This window comes from Leptodactylus fuscus, chromosome 2 (assembly GCF_031893055.1).
Source record: "Leptodactylus fuscus isolate aLepFus1 chromosome 2, aLepFus1.hap2, whole genome shotgun sequence".
In the NCBI taxonomy this organism is placed as follows: Eukaryota; Metazoa; Chordata; class Amphibia; order Anura; family Leptodactylidae; genus Leptodactylus; species Leptodactylus fuscus.
Genome location: NC_134266.1, coordinates 239,153,489 through 239,175,492, shown reverse-complemented (window position 1 = coordinate 239,175,492; position 22,004 = coordinate 239,153,489). Strand labels below are relative to the sequence as shown.

At 45.2% G+C, this 22,004-nt stretch overlaps 1 protein-coding gene across 1 annotated transcript in view; it reads left to right on the top strand.

Annotated features, from left to right (window-relative positions):
- The window catches only part of COG6 (component of oligomeric golgi complex 6), a 107,537-nt gene that overhangs the window by 44,862 nt on the left and 40,671 nt on the right, over positions 1-22,004 (top strand). Inside the window, exons 7-11 of the mRNA XM_075265914.1 lie at positions 5,397-5,467; positions 8,039-8,132; positions 16,415-16,543; positions 16,646-16,737; positions 17,348-17,412. Coding sequence (XP_075122015.1) covers positions 5,397-5,467; positions 8,039-8,132; positions 16,415-16,543; positions 16,646-16,737; positions 17,348-17,412 — 451 coding nt within the window. The remainder of the gene's footprint in view (positions 1-5,396; positions 5,468-8,038; positions 8,133-16,414; positions 16,544-16,645; positions 16,738-17,347; positions 17,413-22,004) is intronic.

The following is a 22,004-nucleotide window of genomic DNA, read 5'->3' as shown; positions in this document are numbered from 1 at the left end:
AGTGGTGCAACGTTTCCTAAAGAGCTACCCCAATGTTCCAGAGCTACTGGTGAAAGTGCGGCGCATGTGCGCCCACTTTCGCAAGTCGACAGTAGCCGCTGCTAGCTTAAAATCTCTCCAGCAACGCCTGCATGTGCCACAACACCGGCTTTTGTGCGACGTCCCCACACGCTGGAACTCAACGTTTCAGATGTTGAATAGAGTGGTTGAGCAGCAGAGACCTTTGATGGAATACCAGCTACAAAACCCTAGGGTGCCACAAAGTCAGCTGCCTCAGTTTCACATCCATGAGTGGCCATGGATGAGAGACCTTTGTGACATCCTACGGGTCTTTGAGGAGTCCACAAGGAGGGTGAGCTCTGAGGATGCGATGGTGAGCCTTACAATCCCGCTCTTGTGTGTTCTGAGAGAATCCCTGATTGACATCAGGGATAACTCAGATCACACAGAGGAGTTAGGGATAGCATCCGATCCGTCACAGCTGGAGAGTAGGTCCACACATCTGTCCGCTTCACTGCGTTTAATGGAGGAGGAGGAGGAGGAGGAGGAGGAAGAAGAGTTGTCCGATGATGTGATGGTGATACAGGAGGCTTCCGGGCAACTTCGAATCGTCCCATTGTTGCAGCGCGGATGGGTAGACATGGAGGATGAGGAGGAAATGGAGATTGAACTTTCCGGTGGGGCCAGAGGAGTCATGCCAACTAACACTGTGGCAGACATGGCTGAGTTCATGTTGGGGTGCTTTACAACCGACAAGCGTATTGTCAAAATCATGGAGGACAACCAGTACTGGATCTTTGCTATCCTTGACCCCCGGTATAAAAACAACATCTCGTCTTTTATTCCGGTAGAGGGGAGGGCCAATCGCATCAATGCTTGCCACAGGCAATTGGTGCAGAATATGATGGAGATGTTTCCAGCATGTGACGTTGGCGGCAGGGAGGGCAGTTCCTCCAGTAGGCAACCAAGTTCTCACCGGTCCACACAAACGAGGGGCACACTGTCTAAGGTCTGGGACACCTTGATGGCACCCCCTCGCCAAAGTGCCGCCACGGAGGGTCCTAGTGTCACCAGGCGTGAGAAGTATAGGCGCATGTTGCGGGAATACCTTTCCAACCACAGCCCTGTCCTCTCCTACCCCTCTGCGCCCTACACGTATTGGGTGTCGAAGTTGGACCTGTGGCTTGAACTTGCCCTATATGCCTTGGAGGTGCTGTCCTGTCCTGCCGCCAGCGTCCTATCTGAGAGGGTGTTCAGTGCAGCCGGTGGCATCATCACTGACAAGCGCACCCGTCTGTCAGCTGAGAGTGCCGACCGGCTCACTTTGATAAAAATGAACCACCACTGGATAGAGCCTTCATTTTTGTGCCCACCTGTGTAAAGCACCCCAACATGAAACTCCATGTCTGTACTCCACCTCTCCAATTCCTCCGCATCCTCATACTCATCCACCATAAGCGTTGCACAATTCTGCTAATACTAGGCTCCCTCCAACATGATTTCCCCCAACTCTGCTGGTTAGAGGCTCCCTCCACCCTGATTTCCACCAACTCTGCTGGTTAGAGGCTCCCTCCACCCTGCTTTCCCACAACTCTGCTGGTTAGAGGCTCCTTCCACCATGAATTTGCCCAAACTGGGCTGTTTAGAGGCTCCCTCCACCATGAATTGGTCCAAACTGGGCTGGTTAGAGGCTCCCTCCACCATTAATTGGTCCAAACTGGGCTGGTTAGAGGCTCCCTCCACCATGAATTTGCCCAAACTGGGCTGTTTAGAGGCTCCCTCCACCATGAATTGGTCCAAACTGGGTTTTTTAGAGGCTCCCTCCACCATGAATTGGTCCAAACTGGGCTGGTTAGAGGCTCCCTCCACCATGAATTGGTCCAAACTGGGGTGGTTAGAGGCTCCCTCCACCATGAATTGGTCCAAACTGGGTTTTTTAGAGGCTCCCTCCACCATGAATTTGCCCAAACTGGGCTGTTTAGAGGCTCCCTCCACCATGAATTGGTCCAAACTGGGCTGGTTAGAGGCTCCCTCCACCATGAATTTCCCAAAACTTGGCTGTTTAGAGGCTCCCTCCACCATTAATTGGTCCAAACTGGGCTGGTTAGAGGCTCCCTCCACCATGAATTGGTCCAAACTGGGGTTTTTAGAGGCTCCCTCCACCATGAATTGGTCCAAACTTGGCTGTTTAGAGGCTCCCTCCACCATGAATTGGTCCAAACTGGGGTGGTTAGAGGCTCCCTCCACCATTAATTGGTCCAAACTGGGCTGGTTAGAGGCTCCCTCCACCATTAATTGGTCCAAACTGGGCTGGTTAGAGGCTCCCTCCACCATGAATTTGCCCAAACTGGGCTGTTTAGAGGCTCCCTCCACCATGAATTTGCCCAAACTGGGCTGGTTAGAGGCTCCCTCCACCATGAATTGGTCCAAACGGGTTTTTAGAGGCTCCCTTCACCATGAATTGGTCCAAACTTGGCTGTTTAGAGGCTCCCTCCACCATGAATTGGTCCAAACTGGGTTTTTTAGAGGCTCCCTCCACCATGAATTTGCCCAAACTGGGCTGTTTAGAGGCTCCCTCCACCATGAATTTGCCCAAACTGGGCTGGTTAGAGGCTCCCTCCACCATGAATTGGTCCAAACTGGGGTTTTTAGAGGCTCCCTCCACCATGAATTGGTCCAAACTTGGCTGTTTAGAGGCTCCCTCCACCATGAATTGGTCCAAACTGGGGTGGTTAGAGGCTCCCTCCACCATTAATTGGTCCAAACTGGGCTGGTTAGAGGCTCCCTCCACCATTAATTGGTCCAAACTGGGCTGGTTAGAGGCTCCCTCCACCATGAATTGGTCCAAACTGGGTTTTTTAGAGGCTCCCTCCACCATGAATTTGCCCAAACTGGGCTGTTTAGAGGCTCCCTCCACCATGAATTGGTCCAAACTGGGCTGGTTAGAGGCTCCCTCCACCATGAATTTCCCAAAACTTGGCTGTTTAGAGGCTCCCTCCACCATTAATTGGTCCAAACTGGGCTGGTTAGAGGCTCCCTCCACCATGAATTGGTCCAAACTGGGGTTTTTAGAGGCTCCCTCCACCATGAATTGGTCCAAACTTGGCTGTTTAGAGGCTCCCTCCACCATGAATTGGTCCAAACTGGGGTGGTTAGAGGCTCCCTCCACCATTAATTGGTCCAAACTGGGCTGGTTAGAGGCTCCCTCCACCATTAATTGGTCCAAACTGGGCTGGTTAGAGGCTCCCTCCACCATGAATTTGCCCAAACTGGGCTGTTTAGAGGCTCCCTCCACCATGAATTTGCCCAAACTGGGCTGGTTAGAGGCTCCCTCCACCATGAATTGGTCCAAACGGGTTTTTAGAGGCTCCCTTCACCATGAATTGGTCCAAACTTGGCTGTTTAGAGGCTCCCTCCACCATGAATTGGTCCAAACTGGGGTGGTTAGAGGCTCCCTCCACCATTAATTGGTCCAAACTGGGCTGGTTAGAGGCTCCCTCCACCATTAATTGGTCCAAACTGGGCTGGTTAGAGGCTCCCTCCACCATGAATTGGTCCAAACTGGGGTTTTTAGAGGCTCCCTCCACCATGAATTGGTCCAAACTTGGCTGTTTAGAGGCTCCCTCCACCATTAATTGGTCCAAACTGGGCTGGTTAGAGGCTCCCTCCACCATGAATTGGTCCAAACTGGGTTTTTTAGAGGCTCCCTCCACCATGAATTTGCCCAAACTGGGCTGTTTAGAGGCTCCCTCCACCATGAATTGGTCCAAACTGGGTTTTTTAGAGGCTCCCTCCACCATGAATTGGTCCAAACTGGGCTGGTTAGAGGCTCCCTCCACCATGAATTGGTCCAAACTGGGGTGGTTAGAGGCTCCCTCCACCATTAATTGGTCCAAACTGGGCTGGTTAGAGGCTCCCTCCACCATTAATTGGTCCAAACTGGGCTGGTTAGAGGCTCCCTCCACCATTAATTGGTCCAAACTGGGCTGGTTAGAGGCTCCCTCCACCATGAATTTGCCCAAACTGGGCTGTTTAGAGGCTCCCTCCACCATGAATTTGCCCAAACTGGGCTGGTTAGAGGCTCCCTCCACCATGAATTGGTCCAAACTGGGGTTTTTAGAGGCTCCCTCCACCATGAATTGGTCCAAACTTGGCTGTTTAGAGGCTCCCTCCACCATTAATTGGTCCAAACTGGGCTGGTTAGAGGCTCCCTCCACCATGAATTGGTCCAAACTGGGTTTTTTAGAGGCTCCCTCCACCATGAATTTGCCCAAACTGGGCTGTTTAGAGGCTCCCTCCACCATGAATTGGTCCAAACTGGGGTGGTTAGAGGCTCCCTCCACCATTAATTGGTCCAAACTGGGCTGGTTAGAGGCTCCCTCCACCATTAATTGGTCCAAACTGGGCTGGTTAGAGGCTCCCTCCACCATGAATTTGCCCAAACTGGGCTGGTTAGAGGCTCCCTCCACCATGAATTGGTCCAAACTGGGTTTTTTAGAGGCTCCCTCCACCATGAATTTGCCCAAACTGGGCTGATTAGAGGCTCCCTCCACCATGAATTGGTCCAAACTGGGGTTTTTAGAGGCTCCCTCCACCATGAATTTGCCCAAACTCTGCTGGTTAGAGGCTCAATCCACCCTGATTTTCAAAACAAATGTTGGTGCCAACCTCAACTTACTACAAGGGCCAAATTCACTGCTGGTGACAAGCTCTCCTCACTGCAAGTGCCAAATACACATGTTTCAAGGTGTTTTCCTACTGTCAGAGAGGTGGTATTGAGTGTGTAAAGTGTGTAGTTGTTAGGCTGTGATGTTGGGGTAATAGAGGGTCTTTGGTGTGTTAGATGCCCCCAGACATGCTTCCCCTGCTGTCCCAGTGTCATTCCAGAGGTGTTGGCATCATTTCCTGGGGTGTCATAGTGGACTTGGTGACCCTCCAGACACGGATTTGGGTTTCCCCCTTAACGAGTATCTGTTCCCCATAGACTATAATGGGGTTCGAAACCCGTTCGAACACACGAACATTGAGCGGCTGTTCGAATCGAATTTCGAACCTCGAACATTTTAGTGTTCGCTCATCTCTAGTAAGCACGTCATGCTCTCTGATCTCTTGCTGATATTAAGTTGGTTATTATATGTATTTATGCTCTCTGACCAGGGGAAAATAACCATTTTTACACAGTGGCATCCAAGCAACGCCTGATCTTAGACATTACGTAAGAATTTCTGTGTACGCTACAAGTGGTTTATTACCTTAGAGTATCATTATTTGTGTAAGTGGAATATGAGGGATCATTGAGGGTTAAAGGATTGATTTTCTTTTCTCTTTACACGGGAGATATGGGCGGTTTAATTGTGTATAATAGCGGTAACGCTGCTCTATTATTGACTTGCCAGGCTGGAAATTATGGAGCAGATGGCTTTACTCCAAGAAACCTCATATGAGCGATTGTATCGCTGGGCACAAAGTGAGTGGTTTTTTTATTTCTTGTATCAAAGCAGTAATTTGTTTTTATTCTTTATCCTGAGCGCACCGTCTAGCAGAATATACTGTACTAGTTTAGTCTAGTGTACACTGTTTTACGTAAGAAATGTCGATAGTAAGGGGGCAGAGGCCCTCCAAATAATATAATGTCCTATAGCAGCTCTCATCATAACATAATGTACCTTAGCGTCCTCATGTGATATACTGCTCTCCACACAGTATAATGTCCCATAGTGGCCCCCATACTGTGTAATGTCCCATAGTATCCCCCATACTGTGTAATGTCCCATAGTGGCCCCCATACTGTGTAATGTCCCATAGTGGCCCCCATACTGTGTAATGTCCCATAGTGGCCCCCATACTGTGTAATGTCCCATAGTGGCCCCCATACTGTGTAATGTCCCATAGTGGCCCCCATACAGTGTAATGTCTCATAGTGTCCCCCATACAGTGTTGTGTCCCATAGTGGCCCCCATACAGTGTTGTGTCCCATAGTGGCCCCCATACTGTGCAATGTCCCGTAGTGGCCCCCATACTGTGTAATTTCCCATAGTGGCCCCCATACTGTGTAATGTCCCATAGTGGCCCCCATACTGTGTAATGTCCCATAGTGGCTCCCATACTGTGTAATGTCCCATAGTGGCTCCCATACTGTGTAATGTCCCATAGTGGCTCCCATACTGTGTAATGTCCCATAGTGGCTCCCATACTGTGTAATGTCCCATAGTGGCTCCCATACTGTGTAATGTCCCATAGTGGCCCCCATACTGTGTAATGTCCCATAGTGGCCCCCATACTGTGTAATGTCCCATAATGGCCCCCATACTGTGTAATGTCCCATAGTGGCCCCCATACTGTGTAATGTCCCATAGTGGCCCCCATACTGTGTAATGTCCCATAGTGGCCGCCATACTGCCTAATGTCCCATAGTGGCCCTCATACAGGGTAATGTCCCATAGTGGCCCCCATACTGTGTAATGTCCCATAGTGGCCGCCATACTGCCTAATGTCCCATAGTGGCCACCATACTGCCTAATGTCCCATAGTGGCCACCATACAGGGTAATGTCCCATAGTGGCCCCCATATTGTGTAATGTCCCATAGTGGCCCCCACACAGTATAATGTCCCATAGTGGCCCCCATACTGTGTATTGTCCCATAGTGGCCGCCATACTGCCTAATGTCCCATAGTGGCCCTCATACAGGGTAATGTCCCATAGTGGCCCCCATACTATGTAATGTCCCATAGTGGCCCCCATACTGTGTAATGTCCCATAGTGGCCCCCATACAGTGTAATGTCCCATAGTGGCCCCCATCTTGTGTAATGTCCCATAGTGGCCCCCATCCTGTGTAATGTCCCATAGTGGGCCCCCATCCTGTGTAATGTCCCATAGTGGCCCCCATACTGTGTAATGTCCCATAGTGGCGCTCCACTCAGTATAATGTCTCATTGTGGTCCATTTGTTAGTAAAATTTTAAAAATCCCACATACATAAAGATTTTCTAACATTTTCAGATTTGGTCAAATCCGTAATTTTGTGTTTTGCCACCTACGATGATCAGATCATTAAGGGGTATCCAAGTTTTCATGCAAAGTTGAAATCTCCCCAGGGCCTTGTTGAGTAGTCTGTTCTATGACTGAACAAGCCTTCATATATGGCAGCCTGTCATTTTTTTCTACCGCTGCCAGCCCCATTATGACCGCAGAACATTTTGCTTTCTTTGTACCCTGAGGAATTGCAGAGCATTTGTCCCCCTCCCCTATCCATTACTACTATTTCTGGTTTCTGTGCATCTAATTCTGCAGGAAGCATCTGTAAGATAGCAAACAAATGTCTAAGAAAAGCCCGAGAGAACATCATATAAGAGATCCAGGAACACTAGACTGCAAGTTGCAGCTAGAAAGATCCCTGACTTAGAAAAGAGAAATCTGGGTACAATCAGGAAAACTGCTTGCTGTCAATGAGTAACATCCCAGCTGTCACTGTTACCGCACTGAACATTAAAGAGGTTGTCCGTGCAAAGAATTTATTTTTTAAATAAACCGGGGGAGATCATACTCGCCTCTCCCTGGTCCTCCAGTGTCCTCCCAGTGCTGTCCTGCTTCTCCATTGTCTTACGTGAAATTCCTTCGCTCAGGCTGCTGATTGTCCTCAGCGATCACGGTCACATGCGGCTGGAAATTGTGCTGGAAGATCACCATGGACCAGCAGGACCAGAACGTGCTGGGGAGTATGATATTTTTTTTATTTTTTCCAACTCCCCCAGCCTATTTAAAAAAAAAAAAAAAACATTTTTGCCCAGACAACCCCAAACCCGTGAAATGGCTTTCTGGCCATGTTTATTCCCCAACTCTTTTCTATTTGCAACAAATCAAATTTGTAGATTTTTTTCTTTTCCACCACTATTTGCAGTTTTTTTTTTTTTTTTTCATTTTAGGTGCATTGATTGAAAAAAAAAAAAAATCTATGTTGTTTAGTTGTGTATTTCTCCTGGTTTGTACATTTCTGACGTCCTCTTATTATCTGTATGTAATGGTTTGTTTCTTGACAGATGACTGCAGAACACTGACCCAGGAATCCTGTGACATCTCTCCTATTCTGTCTCAGGCCATGGATGCTTTGCAAGATAGACCCGTCCTGTACAAGTTAGTACACTTTTTATACTCCTTTCACACCTGTGCTGGGGTGTCTGTGGGCACACGGACCCCACTAAAATAGGGAACACGTATGGAGACCGAACCCTTTGATTATAATAGGTTCTGTTGGATGTCCATTGATAAAGATGTACCTGTAGGACTTTCACGTCCTGTGATTTTTGGCAGACACTCTTAATGGAGACTCCGATGTAAATGTGAACCCAGCCTGATTTATACGCTTATCTTATTAATTATTGCTTATTCACATGACACGTGTATGTATAAACCCAAAGATTGATGCTATGTGGCATTGAACCCCCATTCAATATGGGTTAGGGAGTATCACAGCCTTGATGTATTATTGACCTCATGCTGCTTCTATGCTCGTGCAATCACTGATTGGAGGGTAGCTATAATACTGGCAGGTACTGAGATTATATAGTGGACAGAGTTGGAAGCAGAGTGTTCCATCCACTGTATAGTGCCGATTCGCACTCATGTAAATGAGAGGTGAACTGCAGTACTCTAGTATGGTGACTACACAGTGGACAGAACCATCTGCTTTCAGCCCTGTCTATTGTAGACAACGGAAAAGAAAAAAATACTGAAGCTCACCGTGAATATGAACGTCTTCAGGCTGCACGATCAGGCTTCCAGACTTTAGAAAGTGTTCAATACAGACATGGATAAGGAATGGATCGGCAACACGTTGAATTCTTAAAATGTAACCATTAATTCAGTAAAATGGTATACAACTAAGAAAAAATGATGAAAAAAAGAAGTGAAAACACTAGAAAAATTCTAGCAGCCACCTTTTGCTTTGATTTCTGCTTTGCACACTCTTGGCATTCTCTTGATGAGCTTCAAGAGGTAGTCACCGGAAATGGTTTTCACTTCACAGGTGTGCCCTGTCAGGTTTAATAAGTTTGATTTCTTGCCTTATAAATTGGGCTGGGACCATCAGTTGTGTTGTGCAGAAGTCAGGTGGATACACAGCTGAATAGACTGTTAGAACTTGTATTATGGCAAGAAAAAAAGCATCTAAGTAAAGAAATACGAGTGGCCATCATTACTTTAAGAAATGAAGGTCAGTCAGTCCGAAAAATTGGGAAAACATTGAAAGTGTCCCCAAGTACAGTTGCAAAAACCATCAAACACTACAAAGAAACTTGCTGACATGAGGATCGCCCCAGGAAAGGAAGACCAAGAGTCACCTCTGCTGCAGAGGATAAGTTCATCCGAGTCACCAGCCTCAGAAATCGCAGGTTAACAGCAGCTCAGATTAGAAACCAGGTCAATGTCACACAGAGTTCTAGCAGCAGACACATCTCTACAACAACTGTTAAGAGGAGACTTTGTGCAGCCGCAGCCTTCATGGTAAAATAACTGCTAGAAAACCACTGCTGAGGACAGGCAACAAGCAGAAGAGACTTGTGTGGGCTAAAGAACACAAGGAATGGACATTAGACCAGTGGAAATCTGTGCTTTGGTCTGATGAGTCAGAATTAGAGATCTTTGGTTCCAACCACCGTGTCTTTGTGCGACGCAGAAAAGGTGAACGGATGGACTCTACATGCCTGGTTCCCACCGTGAAGCATGGAGTAGGAGGTGTGATAGTGGGGGGGGGGGGTGCTTTGCTGGTGACACTGTTGGGGATTTATTCAAAATTGAAGGCATACTGAACCAGCATGGCTGCCACAGCATCTTGCAGCGGCATGCTATTCCATCCGGTTTGCGTTTAGTTGGACCCTCATTTATTTTTCAACAGGACAATGACCCCAAAAACCAGGCTGTGTAAGGGCTATTTGACCAAGAAGGAGAGTGATGGGGTGCTACACCAGATGACCTGGCCTCCACAGTCACCAGACCTGCACCCAATTGAGATGGTTTGGGGTGAGCTGGACCACAGAGTGAAGGCAAAAGGGCCAACAAGTGCTAAGCATCTCTGGGAACTCCTTCAAGACTGTTGGAAGACCATTTCCGGTGACTACCTCTTGAAGCTCATCAAGAGAATGCCAAGAGTGTACAAAGCAGGAATCAAAGCAAAAGGAGGCTACTTTGAAGTACCAAGAATATAAGACAGATTTTCAGGTGTTTCACACTTTTTTGTTAAGTATATAATTCACATGTGTTAATTCATAGTTTTGATGCCTTCAGTGTGAATCTACAATTTTCATAGTCCTGAAAATACAGAAAACTCTTTGAATGAGAAGGTGTGTCCAAACTTTTGGTCTGTACTGTACATCATGGTGATATGAATCCGCTCTTATATCTATTATTGGAAAGCTAATAATTGATATAAAGTTGCATTGCACATTCATGCCTTGCTTGTGATTAATGATTCCACTTCGTATCCTGCTGTTCTCCACTAGATGGCGGTAGCGCTTTACTTTCCAGCATTACATAATAGCATGTCCTTGCTGCCTGAGATTAGCGCGCGCCTGCAGAATTGGGAATTCATGTGGTTAAGCGTGTTTTCTTTTCACATCTAAAGTAATTAACCTGATGCGGAAATTGCTGGAATATTTCACATGCGTTTTGACTTTATTTATATTGCACACACATCTTTGTGGCATTATACGGATATCACCAATGGTGAGGTCCTTACCAATCTTTCACAACATTTCCTGGAAATCTCATCCATTTTTGCTAAGCAGACAGCTGTATATATTCATAATTATGTCTTGGAAATAGGTCCAAGGGCAATATCGGAAAAGATTGTAATTAAAATGAATAGGCTGATATCGTCACATGGCGGGTTACACCGCCACACAAGTGTTTCACTGGCCTTGGGTATCTTACATTTGTTAATTGTCAGGACATGTTGTCAGGATTTCTTCCCCACATACGTCGCCACCTGTTGTGTAAAATTAGGCATGGGAATATCTACGTACTGGTGTGTATAACCCTGAACTCGGGCCTCGGCACAAGTTTATTAAAGGAGAACTACCAGTGCTAAGTCTTATGCAGCTCCATGATACTCCATTTATATTATAGGGACAGCGAGGGAATTTCAGCCACCATCTACCTAATATCTGGATGGTATGGTATCCGTCCTGTGTGTATATATGGGAGTCAATGTACATGGAGGCCCATAATGTTCACCAAGGCCCTGAACAGAAAGTGTTGTCTTAGGGGCAAAGTCGATGAAGGCTTCGGACTCTTGCTTTGAAATACTGATAGAACTGAAGTAAGCCTTATAGGGATTGACCTGGGAATTGTAATGAGCTGGGGTTGGCAAAGACACAGAGGGGTCGCCCACTAGAATCTTCTTCTTGAGACGAGTACACATGACACTCCCTGCATCTAAAAGGCTATCCAGTTTCTCAAAATTGATGTCCTGTGCACAAGATAGGACATCAGCCTTAGATTGGTGGGTGTCTGATGGCCAGGCGTCCCTGCAGATCAGCTGTTTCCTATGACGGTACAATCTACAGTGCTCACTGCCCATACTGTTAATGGTGCTGGTTGGTTTAACCACTGCATTACTCACATATACTTGAACGGGACCACAGCTGCAGTACCTGCTACAGCCGCTATTAATACTATGGGGAATGAGCCCTGTAGCTTCCCTTGTCGCAGGGAGATTGCTCATCTGCTGGGTCCTAGCAGTCAGCCCTGCCAATCTAATACTGATAGCTAGGACATCAGTTTTGAAAAAGCTGGATAACCCCTTTAAGAGAAACGTAGCTTGGTGGATGGTTTTTGCAGTGGCATGTCTAAGACTGGTGAGTATATAGGAGACAATTTATCAGTTCCTCGAGCCCAGTTTTCTGGTGTGGAGGAGAGATCATAGAGCTCACGTTTGATGCATGGCCCTTTCTTGCACCAAATGTGCACCACAACACCCGTTCGTCACATTGTGCATATGTGGGCAGGCTGAGACGCCTTGGCATGAATTATAATGGAAATCTTTGATAGTTCCTTACTGGAGTAGATCTCCATCCTGGTCCATGGGTTGCACTTGACTTATGAAGGGGCCAAACACGCTCCTCACCGCGCCTCACCTGCCACATTGTAAATAGAGATGAGTGGGTAGTATTCAATCCAATACCTCGCTGCCATAGGAATGCATATAAGCGGCCGATCACCAGGGGGTTAAGCGCATCGAATATTAACCCCTTGGTGACGGCCGCTTACACGCAGTCCTATGGCAGCGAGGTATTCGATCGAATACTACTCGCTCATCTCTAATTATAAGATGGTGGGCTTTGCCTTGGCCCGACTGATTTATTAAAACTCACGCCACTTAGATTGGAAACCTAAGCCATTTCCGACTTGGCATAGAATAAACAAGAGGAAATAGTACACTTAAGATGTAACTTGCGTGAATAAATAAATAAGACGTTCACTTTAGTAGAAGTTAGGTGTATTGTGGATGATATCAGAAACACTCAGCTGCAGTAGTACCCCTAGTGTTAGTATTGTACTCTAAGGTGATGATACGGGTGTGAAAAATAGAAAGGGTATGATTCAAAGTGGAACAGTTGTATATTGTTCCGAAAAACCTTTTCGATATGAATGAACTATTATATATCCTGCCAAGACTTATGAAATTGGCAAAACATAAAGCCCATATAGCGGTTCCTTGACCCTAAACTTTATTCCGTCTTAGGGCTGGACCTTCAATTATTGCAGATTTGTGATGGAAAAAATCTCCACAGCCCTTCAGGTGAATAAATTCAGCTCACACACATTTAAAGAGGACCTTTCATCAGATTGGGCACAGGCAGTTCTATATACTGCTGGAAAGCTGACAGTGCGCTGAATTCAGTGTCGGCTTTCCCCATCTGTGCCCCGGGTAAAGCGCTATCTGTCCCGGTACTGTAGCTCTTTACAGTCAGAAGGGTGTTTCTGACAGTCAGTCAGGTACGTCCTTCTCCACAGCAGCGCCTATCGCGCTGTACAGTGTGAGCGAGGAGTTAAGTTCCTCCCCGCTCACACTATACAGCGCGATAGGCGCTGCTGTGGAGAAGGACGTTCCTGACAGAGTGTCAGAAACGTCCCTCTGACTGTAAAGAGCTACAGTACTGGGACCGATAGCGCTTTACCCGGGGCACAGATCGGGAAAGCCGACAGTGCGCTGAATTCAGCGCATTGTCGTCTTTCCAGCAGTATATAGAACTGCCTGTGCCCAAATCGGTAAAAGGTCGTCTTTAAGCATCACCCACAGGAAGCTAGGGAGCCAACTAGCTGGGAAATTTGTTGCAAACTACTGCATGGGTATTACTGAATATCGTACCACATACACACAAGGACACAATGATCACTAATAGGGCCTATGATCCACCACTTAACGCGTTTCTGCTGATGAAGATGACCAGCTTCATCAGAGCTGCGGTATTAGTATTAATAGAACATAGCTCAAGGTAGCGCAATCACGAGCATAATGTGGTCGGCCATGATGATTAGCCGCTACTTGGCATAGATTGCCATTCTGGTGCCGGGACAGATTTATGAAGAAATTGCAGCCCCTGACGATTTATTGACTGCCATACTATACACCAGTCTTACTATATTTCCCCAATGTGTATGTAAGGCTATGTATACAGTATATGTACGTAGAATATACTGTATGCATGTGTCTATATCTCTCTATACATACATATAGATTAAGTGTCTCCAGGGAATATTCTCAAACCTTCCCCCCCCCCTTGGCTTTTAAGCTCTACCTTTGATCCACTAAGTCTTTTACCGCGAGGTTTCTTTCTTTTCTAACAACCCTGCAGATCTCCATCTTGAGACCAGTTCAATATTAAGTACCCTCAGTCTGATTTCATTGTGCGGGTTCCCATACATGTAAAATGTTTTCCCCGATCAATAAGGACGCAGACTAAATTGCAGAGTAACATCTGAATGAAACATTTTAGCAATAATTTCATAGTAAACTTAAGAAATATTTTTTTTTCACGTCGAGTACAATCATAAAATTGGCAGTTTTTACGGCCACTACGAGCTATTTGTCGATTGTTACGTCCCCCTCCCCCACCTTCCCTCTCCAGTGGCCCCATTGTATTGCAGCTACCTGAAAATTATTCATGGATTATGAAGTCTAAGCTTTATTCCAGTGCGCTTAAAGTAGCGTAGTGATTTACAGCTAGTTTACTGTCATTATTTTAGCCTTTTCTGTGAGTTTTTACCCACAACAAAGCCGCTGGTGAACCTGATACTAGGATAACAAGTACAAAGTGGGGTTCGGGCACAATGGACGTCTGCGCTGTAGAATTACTAGGGAGATGATGTGAGTCATTTGGCCTGTCCTTGTTACATGATAACTGCACAAATGGATTTACTGTCTGCGCTTCTCGCTCCCCCTCTTAAAAAGATTGAAAAATATCTATGTTTATTGTCATTTTACACTGTACATAAAGATGCCCTGAAATTTGTAAAAATTGGTGTAACCGTTACCGGCTGACCTTTCATATTCATGGAAATTGCAGAGATTTTGTTAAAAGCTTTTTTTTTTTATTTTATTTTTTTTTTTATTTTTGGCTTCTCAAGGCCGTTTTTAATAGATCAGTAAAAGTTGCATTCGTGAAGTTACTACAATGAAAACAAGGGATGGAGTTTATTCTGTTACGTTTGGCTTCTTATGTGGTTCTGTTTTTGGCGATTATTATAGTGTACTAGCAGGAGGACCCGGCTTCGCACGGGTATATTTCATTTTTTGTTTGTGTAGTTGCCCTATAAGTATTACCCGGTTTTGCACTTGTGTATTTTGTATGTTGTTTGTGTGTCTCTGCCCACGACTTTGTCTGCGTCGATGATCCGCCTATATTCAGCAAATTGCTGCCGTCGATGGTTTGTCTGCTTCGGCATTTCGGCAGCTCTTAAGTGGTCCTGCTGCTGAACTTTCCTTGCACCGTGCCTGTGATTGTTTTGGCAGCTCGCTGGGACACCATATACTGAGCGTGTTGTTGGCGTTGATGATCCACCAGCTCCGGCGTTTCAGCAGCTGTCAACCTGGCCTGCTACTCAACTCATTCCTCGCGCTGTACCCGTGATTGTTCCGGTATCTCAGCAGCTCGCTGGGACGCCATATAATGAGCGTGTTGTTGGTGCCGATGATCCCCGTCATCTCCACTTGAGGAGAACTTTGTGACTTCTGGCTACCTTCATAGCTGTCATGTTAGAATTTTGCAACAAATTAGATTTTATTTTTCCCGGCATGTTTAAAAGTAGCAAACTGCTAATTTGGATTAAAGGGGTATTCCCACATCGCATACTCACCAGTCTTCACTGCTGTAAAATCTTCTTTCTTCCTGGTTTCTTGTGTCATTTGGTGGGCAGGGTTTCATAGGCAACCTGCCTTTAGCTCCGCCCCCAAATTAATGTGTAGCTCCGCCCACCACATAGCGTGATCCTATGAGGCGGCTGAAGGGCCTGTGATGTCATCAAAGGTCCTCAAACAACACTATATGCACAATATTGGACTATGAAGTACAGGCAGGAGCAACTCCATTCTGTGTTACATACAGAGACTGCCTGACTCTGCCATAATGAACACAATTGAATTAGCTAGCCTGATAACTGGGAAAACAGAAGACGTTCAGAAATAAAAGCAGCTCCTCTCCCCTATCTGAGAGCAGGGAGTTGGGTCACGTGGTGTAGACACAGGAATAGCTAGATACACAGGCTCGCTCCCGTGCACTTAGCCCCCTCCCTCCCCCCTCAGAGCAGCAGACACATCACTTGACTTTTGAGCAGATACGTCAAGGGCTGTGTCAACAATGAATTGAATAAAGTAAGATAGTGGACAAACAAAGCAGTTTTGCTGAAGCAGTGTATTTAGGAAAAGTCTTACATCCACATTAACAAGCAGTATAGATAGCATCCTTGTGATGGGACAACCCCTTTAAAGGTGTTTCCCCATCCAGTTTGTCAGCACTGCCTGGAGCAGATCTGATAACATGCAAACGCATGTACAGAATCCACTGAGGGTTAGCTGAGTGTTTACACACAGAGATAACACACCTGGCTTTATTAGAACCTGAGATAAGCTGCTGCAAGACCAGTGTAATATAGTATGTGAACATAAATTCATAACAGTCATGAAGCCATGTAATTTACTGGGATAAAAAGTAGCCTATGTGTTTTTTTTTTGTTTTTTTTTGGTGCAGCAGTAAAATGGTCAGTATCGTGTAGTCATATTGACTTGTCTGATCATATTATTATAGGGCTTTTCTGCCAGTCACTGCCCCTTTAAAGTAAATGTAAATCTTGGAAATATGGAGAAGTCTAATTCTTAGAATTGAAGTGGAATTTTTTTCTTTCTTCTTTTTTGCCAACAGATACACCCTGGATGAATTTGGAACAGCAAGGAGGAGCGCGGTAGTGCGCGGCTTCATTGATGCACTTACCAGAGGGGGGCCTGGGGGAACTCCGCGTCCTATTGAAATGCACTCTCATGACCCCTTAAGGTAACGTACAAGTGTTTGCAAGTAACCCTTTAACAAGGATTATGAGCTTGATAAATATGTAAATTGAAGTTTAGTTATCGCTTGATGTGGTTTTGTGATAAGGTATGTCGGGGATATGCTGGCCTGGCTGCACCAAGCAACCGCATCCGAAAAAGAGCATCTGGAGTCGCTATTAAAGCAGGTGAACATCCAAGGTAAGGCCTGAAGTTCTAAGTTTATTCACTCTTCTCTTTTTAAAGTGATGTAATAGATGATTTTACACCAAGGGTGAGGGTCAGTTCTTTATAGGGAGTCTGTCAGTGGCTTTCACTTCTCAAAACTGTTGAAAGCACTAGATGGATGAGGTATTAAACCGCACTTATGGGGACACTTGTGCTATTGCTAATCTGCCTTATGGCACAATCCCTTGATCTTCCCTTGTTATAAAGTGTCTTGAGCTCCTTGCGGTCAGCACTCCTAAATTCTTCCACTCTGTTCTTGAGTAACAGTTCGTGTGATCTCCTGAATGGACACGAGCTGTAACTATTGAGATAAGGGAAGGGGTTGGGGAGGGTTTTTTTTTTTTTGCCAAAAGCCTAGGTCACTCACCGTTGAGGTTCGCCAACTGTTTTTAGGACTTTTTTACCCGATTTTAGACCAGTTCTGTGCCCGGGGGCTCCAGAGTCTCCAATTCATGCAAACGCTAAGCTTGTATGCCCCATTACTTAACCTTTCATTTCAAGGCTGCGTCTTTGCTGCTAGTTTGAGTTCCAGGTATTTTTAACCCTTTCAATGTTTCACTTTGATTTTTCTGTTTATTTTTAGGGGTTGAAGACAATATCCAGGAGGTGGTGGGACACATCACTGAAGGCGTCTGCAGACCATTGAAGGTTTAGAAGTGTCGCCCTTTTTTCTTATTTTATTTTGCAGTGTGTTTGTTAGACTGTGTGTGTTTTTAGCAAACGGAGTAAATTTTTAACTCTTATTAAACACCACCTATCATTCCAGGGGAAATGTATCATGAGAAAGTTTTTTCAGTGTTTTGCCAGAAATGACCTATTGTTTAAATCCCATTTTTATCTTAAGCCTATTTTAAAAGAATTTTTGGTGAGGTTTTAAGTTTTCCATTTTATTATCCTAAAATTCTAAAAAAAATTAAAAAAAAGTTGCAATTCCAACTCTTGCCACTAAGCCTAAAATATTCAGTGATTTCCTGTTTCTCAAAGATGGACCAAAAAGTCCTAAAATGTCACTCCACTTGGTGTACACTTCCTTACTAGAATTTTTGCCACTTTTTTAAAGTCGCATATAAAAATACAAAACAATAAAGTAAGTGAGTACAATTAGGTCAAAAAGTTGCAAATTACTTTTCTGCATTAGAATTCTGGAGCGCAGGGCTTGATAAATTCTTCTCTATGTTTTTGCAATACAGTAAAACATGAGTGTATTCATGCAAGGAAATGATGGAACCAGATTTGTATAATGTTGGAACACTTTTGATATTAACTTTCAATTTTTTTTATTTTTTTTATAACATTAGAAAAGAAGAGGAGATGTAGGGAGGTGCAGCAATGTGGAAAGCTTTATAGTGACAGCAGTAGGTTTACATAGGGTTCTTATAGTGTAAGGGTAAGTTCACACGGGGTTTTTTGGTTGGAGGCCGCCTCAGGTTCTGGACCAAAATACAGGTAGCTGCGACTGAATGCCAGTGCAATGCATCGGCATCCAGTCACGCACTCCGCTCCGGATTAGGTCCAAATGATTGGGCCTAGTCAGGGGGAGGGAGTGTCTTCAGGCGGATGTCACGAGGCAAATCTGCCTGAAAGAATGAGCATCTCGCTTCTTTTTTCCTGGAGCCGGAACAAATGGCTCCTGGGTAAAAGAACTGACCGTCTCCCATTGATTTCAATGGAGTGTTCAATGGAGACTCTGCCGCAGATGTGAACAAAGTCTCAGCTTTATGTTGCAGAATTGTAAATGCAAGATTCACACCTTAAAGAGGTTGTTATTTTTTTTTATGGCCTATTCTAAAGATAGAATATCTAATCGATAGGGGTCCAAAACCTGGCCCCCAGACCGGTCATCTGTATGGAACCTATTCTGACACCTATCCAGTATACAGAGCCTGGAAGCAGAAGGTTTCATCCCTTGTCTACCGGCCTGGCACCTTCACTACAGCTCATCTGTCATTGACATCAGTGGGGGCTGAACTGTAGTGAAGATGTCAGGCCGATATGCACAGTGCACAGAGCTTTCTGCTTTTGGCCTTGTATTGTTTACAGGACGGTCTCCAGCAACTCTGTAGAAATGATCAGTCTGGGTATCAGCCTCATATTTATCAGACAATTCTGGCCTATCCTAGGGATAGGCTAAGACTGAACAACCCCTTTAATGCAGTAGCAGCAAAGTGGACAGAATTTTATGAAATCTTTAAAACCTGTGATGCAGATTTTAAAGGGGCTCTATCAGCAAAATCATGCTGATAGAGCCCCATATATGCGTGAATAGCCTTTAAAAAGGCTATTCAGGCACCGTAAAAGTTATATTACACTACCCCCCAATTTTAAAATAATAACCTAAAAAAGAATGTGCTCTACTTACCGAACGTGCATGCTGGGCGGGCATTCAGGGTGTGTCTTCATCTTCATCCACGCCTCCTCTTCCTCCGATGTCCTCCGGTCCCGTCTTCCTCCGGCGCTCCCGAACGGACTTTGATTTAAAAAAAAATGACCTGGGCGCATGCGCAGTAGCCGTAGTAGAAGCTGCATGCTACTGCGTATGCGCCCAGGTCATTTTTTTTTAATCAAAGTCCGTTCGCGAGCGCCGGAGGAGGACGGGACCGGAGGACATCAGAGGAAGAAGAGGCGGGGATGAAGATGAAGACACACCCTGAATGCCTGCCCACCATGCACGATCGGTAAGTAGAGCACATTCTTTTTTAGGTTATTATTTTAAAACTGGGGGGGGGGGGTAGTTTAATATAACTTTAGCGGTGCCTGAAGAGCCCCTTTAAAGGAATTTTTCCTTGCTTCATTCTCTGTGTATCAGCTGGTCAGTAGGGGTGTTGTGTGTCAGACTCTCCCACTGCACCGACATTTTTTTAGCCTGGAAAATCCATTTAAGGCTAAGGCCCCACATTGCGGAAATGCAGCCTTTTTTTGTTGCATATTTTGCTACGGTTTTTTGAGCCAAAGCCAAGAATGGCTACAAAAGGAATGGAAAATATCAAGGGAGTTTTGGCTTTGGCTCAAAACACCGTAACAAAATTTGCAGCAAAAAAAGCTGCGTTTCCGCAATGTGGCGCCTTAGCCTAAGGGTGTTTTAAATGTGGTTTTTCTGAAAAAAAAAAAAAAAACCCTGTGAAATAATGAAATAAAGTTATGTTCACCTTTTTAATGCCCCACCACTTCAGTACCCCTAGTCTGGCCCGTATCGCCTGGAAGTGACGATTCTCATTAGATATTCACATGACGGCTACCACTGCTCATGTACGTGTGACAGTTCACCATTCACGTCATTGATGGACACAACAGAAGTGGTAGGGTCTGGAGCAGCAGGACATTGGAAAGCATAGTACAGCTTATTTTATACATTTACATATACATCCATTTATAAAATGTATTAAATTCTGGAAAAAAAAGGGGAATAAACATTCTAACAGTTCACAAATCTCTGTGGCACAATGCTGGAGATAGAATAATGTGTGCTCAGTGTGAAATGTTTTCCTTCCAATTCCTCGAAGACATTAGAAGGTCACATTCTGTTGTTATCGCCTCTATTTCTCATCATTGCTATTGTCGAGCAGAGTGTGGAGCACGATAACACAATCGCTTACTCAAGGTTGTGCTTCCATGTGACATTTCTAAGTATATAAATATGTGTTTTTTAATACTGGTGGGAAACTTAATTTTACGGCACAACTTACAAAAACCGCACCACTAGGTCCCACCCACAGCGGTACCGGGAAGCTGAGATACGGAGAGCTATTTGACAAGGTCATGAGAGTGGAACGTGGGTGGTCAAAGTAATACAATAATAGCCCTGCAGAGTAAAAATAAATCTAACACAAAAGGAGAAACAATTCTGTTATCTGGGAATGAGTGTAAAAGCTCCTTAATGTTAAAGGGATCCTGTCACATGAACAATGTAAACCAACCTTTAGGCAGCATGTTATAGAGCAGGAGGAGCTGAGTAGATTGATATGTAATGTTGTGGGGAAAGATTCAGCATAACCTGTCATGTATCCGCTGAAATCTCAGCTCCGCCTACTTGACTTTTCAGCCGTTGTATGTTAGAGCTGTCAGTCTATATAAATCTGCTCAGCGTCTCCTGCTATGTGACATGCTGCCTACAGATTGCAAGGGATTCTATCATTAAAATCACATTTTTTTCTTGATCACATGTTGGAATAGCCTTAAGAAAAGCTATTCTTCTCCTACCTTTAGATGTCTTCTCCATGCAGCTGTTCGGTACAAATCCCGGTTTTCATCTGCACGCAAATGAGTTCTCTTGCAGCACTGGGGGCGTCCCCAATGTTGCAAGAGAAACATCCAGCGCCGCCCTTCTTCAGGAACATCCTGACTGCACGTCTTCTTCCAGAGCTGGGTTCAAACTTCTACGGATGCGCAGTCGGCTCTTCGTCGGGCCTCAAGCAGAGCCAACTGCGCATGCCCACCTGGTGCAAGCGGTCACTTTCTTGTGGCCTCTTACACAGTAAGCTGGGGTAAGTGGCCACAAAAAAATGGCTCTGCCCGAGTCCCGACGGCATAGCTGACTGCGCATGCGTAGAAGTTTGAACCCAGCTCCGGAAGAACACGCACAGAGCACTAGAAAGTTGACGTACGGTGTGCTCCTCATAGCCCAGTATTGACACTAGGCTAAGACCCGCATTTCTGACATTGGGGAAGATATTGGTGCGAAATTTATCGGCACTGATATCTCCAGCATTTGGGACGCATACCGGGAAAGCCGACTGAATTCTGTACAATGTCAGCTTTCTAGTGGTATATAATGCTGCACATCTATGAGGATGTAAAAGGTCCTCTTCATGGTGCACAGGTCCCCTCTCCTGACATGTCCATTTTAGTAGTAAATCCCCCATAATTCAGCAATTCTGGAGCATGTCTTTTATACCTCTGCATTGCATCTTTCCTCTGTTATACCTCTTAGAAAATAGGTAAATTGCCAACTGGGTGTTACCTTTCCCACTGTAAAAGGGGTGTGTCCCCACTTAGATTATTATTATTTATTTTACATCTGTTTACACCCAGTTGTCACTTTATTAAGAAATTTCCTGGAGGAGTGACAGAGGGACAGCACAAGGTAGAGTTTTAAGAGAAAATGTCACAGAATTGCTATATTGTAATGAAGTCAAGTATTTACAGAAATATCAGGAATGAGGACTGGTCCTCCTTAAATTTCTCACAATCCCCTTCCACGAAAGAAAAAAGACCAGGAAGCTGAGATACGGGGAGTTGTTTGA